The sequence below is a fragment of the Aulonocara sp. 'chitande type north' Nkhata Bay genome, linkage group LG3 (genome assembly GCF_057382095.1).
Source record: "Aulonocara sp. 'chitande type north' Nkhata Bay isolate Kocher_YH1m ecotype deep benthic linkage group LG3, A_spYH_male_GT1.1, whole genome shotgun sequence".
NCBI classification, from domain to species: Eukaryota; Metazoa; Chordata; class Actinopteri; order Cichliformes; family Cichlidae; genus Aulonocara; species Aulonocara sp. 'chitande type north' Nkhata Bay.
The window spans coordinates 52198424-52205460 of NC_141346.1; the positions used below are offsets into that span (position 1 = coordinate 52198424).

The 7037-nt window shown below is 35.2% G+C and overlaps 1 protein-coding gene across 2 annotated transcripts; it reads left to right on the top strand.

Annotated features, from left to right (window-relative positions):
* The first annotated feature begins 4108 nt into the window (after positions 1 to 4108).
* LOC147336144 (uncharacterized) lies at positions 4109 to 6252 on the top strand. Of its 2 annotated transcripts, XM_086287636.1 has the most exons (6): positions 4109 to 4158; positions 4339 to 4682; positions 4790 to 4828; positions 4923 to 5033; positions 5126 to 5160; positions 6130 to 6252. In XM_086287636.1, exons 1-6 carry the CDS (start codon positions 4109 to 4111, stop codon positions 6250 to 6252), a joined length of 702 nt encoding a protein of 233 aa, XP_086143762.1. The 2 variants fall into 2 exon arrangements, with proteins under 2 accessions (XP_086143762.1, XP_086143763.1); XM_086287637.1 differs by lacking the exon at positions 5126 to 5160 and having other exon boundaries at positions 6110 to 6252.
* The last annotated feature ends 785 nt before the right edge of the window (positions 6253 to 7037 follow it).

A 7037-nucleotide genomic window follows, 5' to 3' on the forward strand; every position in this document is an offset into this window, starting at 1 on the left:
CCTTTTAGTGGAGTCAGGCTGCTCAGCTTTTGACCACTTAAAAGAGAGGTTTTCCACAATTCCTATCCTCTTCCAAACTGACTTATCTCGCCAGTTCGTCATTTAAGTGAACGCCGTGGGATAAAATGCATGAAGTATGTTGCAAAATTGCAAAAAGCAAAGGAGGATCCAGAGAAAGGTAGACATGTCATTTGGGGACTAGATAGCCCTCAGTGACTTAATCTGTCACTGAGGGCCAACAACTGATTTTTGTATGTTGTAATATGTTTCTGCTTTGCTATAAAAAGTTTCAGACACAGCTGAAATGAGGAACTGTGCCATGCATGTGGAATGTGCGAGACAGTGTGTAGAGCCATAATAGGTGATAATGGAAAGATTGAGGCTCAGGTCGGTATGCCAAAAAGTGAAGACACCGCACTTGACCTAAGAAATGAGAAGCTGTGCCAAAGTTTAGTTTAGTTTTGGACATGATGGGGTGAAGACCGCAGAGCCTGAAAAGAAAAAGAAACTGTTGTTATTGTGAGATAAATAGGCAATGCGATGCCTCGAGAGCTCAGAGCTCACATGACTGTTTGCTCTTTCATGCGCATGGTAATTAAGGTGTTGATTGCAGCTAACCGTGTTTGCGGGCTTAATCAAAGTTCAATGACAGTAGTTCACAATCAACATGTTCATAGAGTGCACTTATTGTAAGACAATCATGCACAAGCTCTCATGGGCCACATAAAATGACATGGCAGGCCTTGAGTTTGATACATGTGGTATAAACAGTCTGATTAAAAAACAACAAATACGTGTGAAATATCACTGAAAATGGACAGAGTGACTTCCTATGGATGCACATAATTTAATTACCATTTAGACATTTAGATTGTATCATGTTATAGCAACATAACTGAATCCAACAAATTCTGGTTGCTGACGTACATATAAATCTTAAATGATTGAATTATTTTCATCTTGGAAAAAAATATTATTTAGTTCAAGTTATATTTTAGTTTCTTGTGAATGACAATGGGTAAACAGAGACCAGAGGCTCTATTTTAATCCATTGGAGGAATATCAACACATGTCAGTGTTTACCCTATTTATCATAGTAAACAAAAAAAAAAAAAGGGAAGAAAATTAATCATTGTTTTGACCTGAAGTATCAGGGTCGTTGTGGATTCCTTTGTCATCTTGGACTTGATAATTATCAGTTATCAAGTCAAAGGAAACCTTTGTGTACTTTTGAGACGCTCCTTCTGTTGTGGTTACATGAATATGCATAGGTTCATTAACATATGACATCTCACATAGGCGTTCATGTGAACAAAGAGTACCTTGTCTGTATGTCATGTAGGTATGTATGTGTGTGTGTGTGTGTGTGGGGGGGGGGGGGGTCAAGATGTGACCCTGTGAATGACTTCCCTAAATCTGGTGCCAGGAGTCCAGCAGTCCACCTAAACAACAGGCACTTATACTTAAACAGATACAGAGTACGTGTCCTCCTATAGTATAAATCAGGTACAACCTCTCTCATGACCTTAAGATCTGTGTGTATGCCAGAGTACTCTGGGAGGCACACAGAGTCTTTGCAGACTGCTAAGGATCAGACATCTATCATTATGCAATCGATTATAAAACTCTAAGCATATATGAGTATATATTTCTAAGCATAAATGACAATCAACAACACTGTATAAACCTAACAGACCCGAACTTGACAACAAGAAAACACATGGCAGACATGAAACACATGAAGGCCAAGGGAGGCTAAAACACAAGGCGTGAAGACACAAAAAGACCTAACAAACAAAGAATTAAAGGCTGAGCAATTTAGGAGCTTAAGAAAACTAGATGAGCTTAACATAAACAAAATCCAAGAACTCTCAAGTCTTAACTAATAATTGCAAAAACCAGAACTTAACATTTCTTCCATACTAATAAGAAATACACAATACATCGTGAACTCAAAGCAGACGCAACAGTCACTCAGAGAACATAACAATAATGATTAACAAAGCCTCAAAAATACACTAATGCAAAAACACTCCAATAACCATCATAACAAGTACACAATGACAATATATTGAACTGGATTAAAAACCCAACAGCAATGTAAAGGAAAAAAGCGTTGAAACAGATATAAGATAAAATCATATTTCAAATATCATTCTACAATATATGTTAAAGGTATCTCAAAGCACTAAAGAAGCTAAAATATATGCAAAGACATTGCATTGTGTTAGCAGATCTTTGACAAGATGAACAAACAAAAATACCACGCCCCTCTAAACCCCTTTGTAAAAGCTGTGCATTACAAACTAACCTTGCAGTGACACATTAAAGGCACAATGAGGAACTTCGTTTTCATTTCTACTTGTTTTCTCTGCAGTCTCAGTAAGTATTGGTACCTTCTTAATTTTAAATTATAACTGCTACTGTTATAAAACAATAAATTAATTAAACCAAATAATCTGCTGTTGTTATCCTATTACACTAACTGTTCACTCAAATTATATGTATTCTTTTAGGCTGGATCTCTGTCTCAGGTTTTGAGTCTCAGACTGTGGAGGTCCAAGCTGGTAAAGAAGTCATACTTGAGTGCTCCAACAGTTCAAGTCTTCAAACATACACAGAGTGGTTCAGAATGGTCAACAAAACTACCAGCTGTATCTCCTCAATGTTTGGGTTTCATAGTCAAGCTTCGTTTTGTGCTGGATTTAAAAATGAAAAATTTAAAATGAGTTCCAACATCACCTATATCTTTCTTACAATCAAGAGGGCAAATATATCTGACGCTGGGCTGTATTTCTGTGGATTTTACATCAATAGACTTATAGTCTATTATAATGCAACAGAGTTAAGAATTCGAGGTAAGCTTCTGTTTTTTATGTTGATATGTAAAAATGTAGAAACTGAAGAGGTTTTAGATATTACTTCTAAGTTTCATTTTCAAACTTAATATAGCAGTAATAACCACACTGAAATGTTTTCATCTTAATTATTTTAGAAGAGGCTGATAGTATGACACGTCTGATGAGCATCCTGGGTGGTCTGACTGGTTTACTAACTATAGTAGTCATTATTCTGGTTCTAAAAATGAAGAAACTTCAAACAGGTAAATTTAGCTATATGGTGCTGCACTTCCTCTGATAAGGTGGTTGAGAAGTCATTTAGCCATTTAGCTGTGCTTGAGGAACTCCTTTCATTTTATTCTCTGGAAGATGGTCTCTGCAATTAGATTTAACTGAAAGGACAAAAAATCCGGTCTCATTGTGTTCTATATTCCATATACATTTCAGGCTGAGTTTTATGATTTTTGATGATGAGTTTATTAACACTTTATTTTCTTTTGCTGAGGTTAAAGAAAATGAAAGATTCTATTTTATTCTTTCTTGAATTTTCACTTTGATGCCACAGACACTGTTGTTCATCAATGGCATGTTTAAATCCAATTTAAAATCATAGCATACAGTTTTCTATGTGAGAAATGCTTTATTTTGTTTATTTCTTGAATGCAGTTCCTTAAGCACCACTAAATGGCTAAATGACTTCTCAACCACCCTATTATTTCCACCATTGAAAACCATTCTAAACCATCTTTGTAGTCATTCCCACTCCCACCACATTTTCCTATGATGTCACACTAACATTCTTAAATTTATAATGTATATAGTGATGTTTTTTACTGTTTGTAAGCTCATAAAAACTGATGAATGAATGAATGTGGAAATCAATAATAGTCAAAGGAAAATATGGCACACAGAAATAAAGTGTCACTGTGTGCAATTTAAATCTGTAAACTGATTGTAACATTTTGCTAACTTTAAAATTCATGTAGAATCAAGAGCAACTGTGAGTATAACAAAGCCTATAAACAACCATACTGTATATTCAAAAAAATGGGTACATATTCAAATTTGCAGTACTTTTTGAGTAGTTGAGTACTTTTGAAAAGTTTCAAGTATTTCTATTGAATATTTCTGGAAGCTAAAATATGTGCGAAGGTATTGCATTGTGCTGGCAGGTCATTGGCAGGATGGAAAACAAAAACACTCCTCCCCTCAAAGCCCATTTATAATTGCTGTGCTACAAACTATCTTTACAGTGACACATTAAACACATGATGAGGAGTTTCATCTTGATAACAGCTTTGTCTCTTTGCAGTCTCAGTAAGTACTGGCACCTTATTGCTCTCAATATTACTCTCTTAGTTACTTTGATTAGCATTACTTACTTTGATTGATTAGATCACATTACATTAAAGTAAGTAAACCACATCTACTGATGTTACCCTGTTACAGTAACTGGCCATTGGGCTCAAAAATATACTTCATGTTCTTTAATTTTAATCTGGAACTTTGTTTCAGGTTCTGAGTTTCAGATTGTGCAGGTCCAGCCGGGGGAAGAAGTTACACTGCGATGCTCAAAGATTTCTGGAAATCTAGTAGCGACGGGCTGGTTCAGAGTGATCAACAAAACTAAGCCCAGCTGTATTTCTTCTGTGATTGAATCTTGCAGTGAACCTTCATTCTGTTATGGATTTAAAAATGGACTCTTTGAAATGAGTTCAAATGTTACCTCTGTCTTTCTCAAAATAAAGCAAGTGAATATATCTGATGCTGGGCTGTACTTCTGTGGCTTTTACACAAGTGCACACACAGTATTTTCCAGTGCAACAGAGTTAAGAATCCAGCGTAAGCTTGATTTTTCTCTTTCAGTTCAGTTTGTACATCATATGTAGCACTGACATGGCTTAAAAACAAGAAATCGCTAAGTTGTCTTATCTCTATTTTTCTTTAAGGTGGTGGCTCCAATGATATAGAAGATTTTAAAACTGAAAGTAAGATTTTTTTATTTTTTTATTCTGCACATAATGTATAATGATATTTCTACAGCAACCAGATGGAAAAAGTTAAAATTAATTCTTTTTGTAGAAGGGCCTGATAGAGTTACATACCCGATGAGCATCATGCTGGGTGTTGTGACTGCCTTACTGACTATAGTGGTTGTTATTCTGGTTCTAAAAATCAGGAAACTTCAAACAGGTAAAATTACTATATGTTGTTTCACTTACTCTTGTAAGCTGATTCGCAAGCCAAATAATGGCAGGTAATTAACTGTTTATTTGGAATTTTAGCTGCACATGATGAACTTCAGCCAGAAAGAAGCACGGTAAACCCCTTTTTTTCTTTCTTTCTTTTTTTATACATACGTTAACTGTATGCTGTGATTTAAAAGTTACGTTTAAACATGCATTAAGGAGGGGTTAAAGTTAAAGTAGGAGGGAAACAAAAACTCAGAACTTCTTCTGAGCTCCAGTACATTTTCATGTAAATGCTGTGAATTGCTCAACTCTACTGCAATCCAATATTTACTGCTCCTTGTGGATTTAGCCAACCAAATTCAACAAGACATAAACAGATGTTTCACAAGTTTTATGGCTGATTTCCAACTACTAGACACTAAAAAGTTAGTATAAAATCTAAAATTTGGAGATTGAATCTGATCAGCATCATCACCAAAATTGAAATAGTTTGGACCACAGTTAACTTTATCAAACTGCGGAGTGCTGTTTTCCATGCAACTTTTGAATAATACAGAATTTGTATATTTCACTTTGTTTGGCAATTATTTAACAAAAACTCATGTATGGATCTGATATTTTATTTAAAAACACAAATAATTTTATAAAATCAGGATATAAATGCAATAATTGAATTTATAGTTTGTAAAATTTCACTTCCTCAACAGACCTTACGTTTGAAAATAACATCTCATCTTGCTCTCATGTCTTGTCTATTACAACTTTCTCCATTTCTGTGCCACAATTTTTTTTCTCTCCCTGCTAAATACAGTAGCTGTACATTACCAGTCGGACACATTTTGTGACAAACTTTGCATAAACAGTTTGCATTTGGTAACATTTATTGAGCTGTTTGAAAATTTAAATTTGAAATTACCTGCCACATGAAAAAAAAATTACTCCTCTTCTCTAGTGATAGCTAGATGCTGAAATAGTTCCACAGTTTGGTTTTTTTTTTTTTGGTTTTTTTTTGTTTGTTTTTTTTTTTTTGGGGGGGGGGGGGGGGGGGTGTTTAAATGAGTTGTATAAATGATACAGCATTTAAATATGATTTTCAGAATTTGAGCCCCGATGATTTGAATTATGCAGCTCTGAGTTTCCAGACAAAAGCCAAAAGAAGTTGGAGGCCTGCGACACAGAGAGAACTGGAGCCCCATGTTGTGTATGCCGCCACAAGATAGACTCAGCAAGTGGCTGGAAATGCACAGAATTGAGAATTTTAAAAGTTGAACTCATGATTTATGTTAATATGCTGATGTGTTTTTGTGCATGTGTGGCAGGTGTTAGGACACCTTGAAAAAAAACAAATAAATAAAATGTAATATACAGATTGTGTTTACATTCACTCTTTGCATCTCTGTGTCTTTCTTAGTTATGCGACTTTGTTCTAAGAGGAAAAAGTCATACACTGAAAGGTGGTGATGGAGGAGTCAAAAATGCCACAGACTGTCAGAGTTTAATGCCCTGATCTGCAAAGAATGAGGTACATGACAGGAAGAGAGAGAGCTCTGTGTGGTCTCAGTACAACTGAGGCAAAGATTATGCAGCTTCTAAAGTCAAAGTTCAGCTGCAGCCATAGAAGGCTGTGTTCCATTTGAAAGTGCCATCAGTCTATCTTGAATTCAAACCCTGCTTTGTTATAGCTGTTGATGACACACATACATACACACACATATATGTAACGCACTTTACCTAACCATGACAGTGCAACTTCACTGAAACCTTTAAAATATCTGGTATTTTAAAATTAATGACTAATTCATATTTTTCATTAAAGTAAAGTTTTAGAAGGCACTTTGCATTCATTTATTCGTTCATTCATTCATTCATTTTACCTTGTACCTTAAAATTTCATTGCAATTTCATGAATAAGATTTACCTGCTGCAGGCCTGATAGATAAACAGGTGGATGGTACATTCAGTGGCAGGTATAAATATTCACAGCCATCTTTTCATTTATATGCAA

Excerpts from the sequence above, each read along its gene's own strand:
- LOC147336144 (XM_086287636.1), top strand. The coding sequence starts at position 4,109 with ATGATGAGGAGTTTCATCTTGATAACAGCTTTGTCTCTTTGCAGTCTC. Across the intron at positions 4,159-4,338 it reads TTGTCTCTTTGCAGTCTCAG|CTGGAACTTTGTTTCAGGTT; the intron begins TAAGTACTGGCA and ends TTTAATTTTAAT. Across the intron at positions 5,161-6,129 it reads TTCAGCCAGAAAGAAGCACG|AATTTGAGCCCCGATGATTT; the intron begins GTAAACCCCTTT and ends TATGATTTTCAG.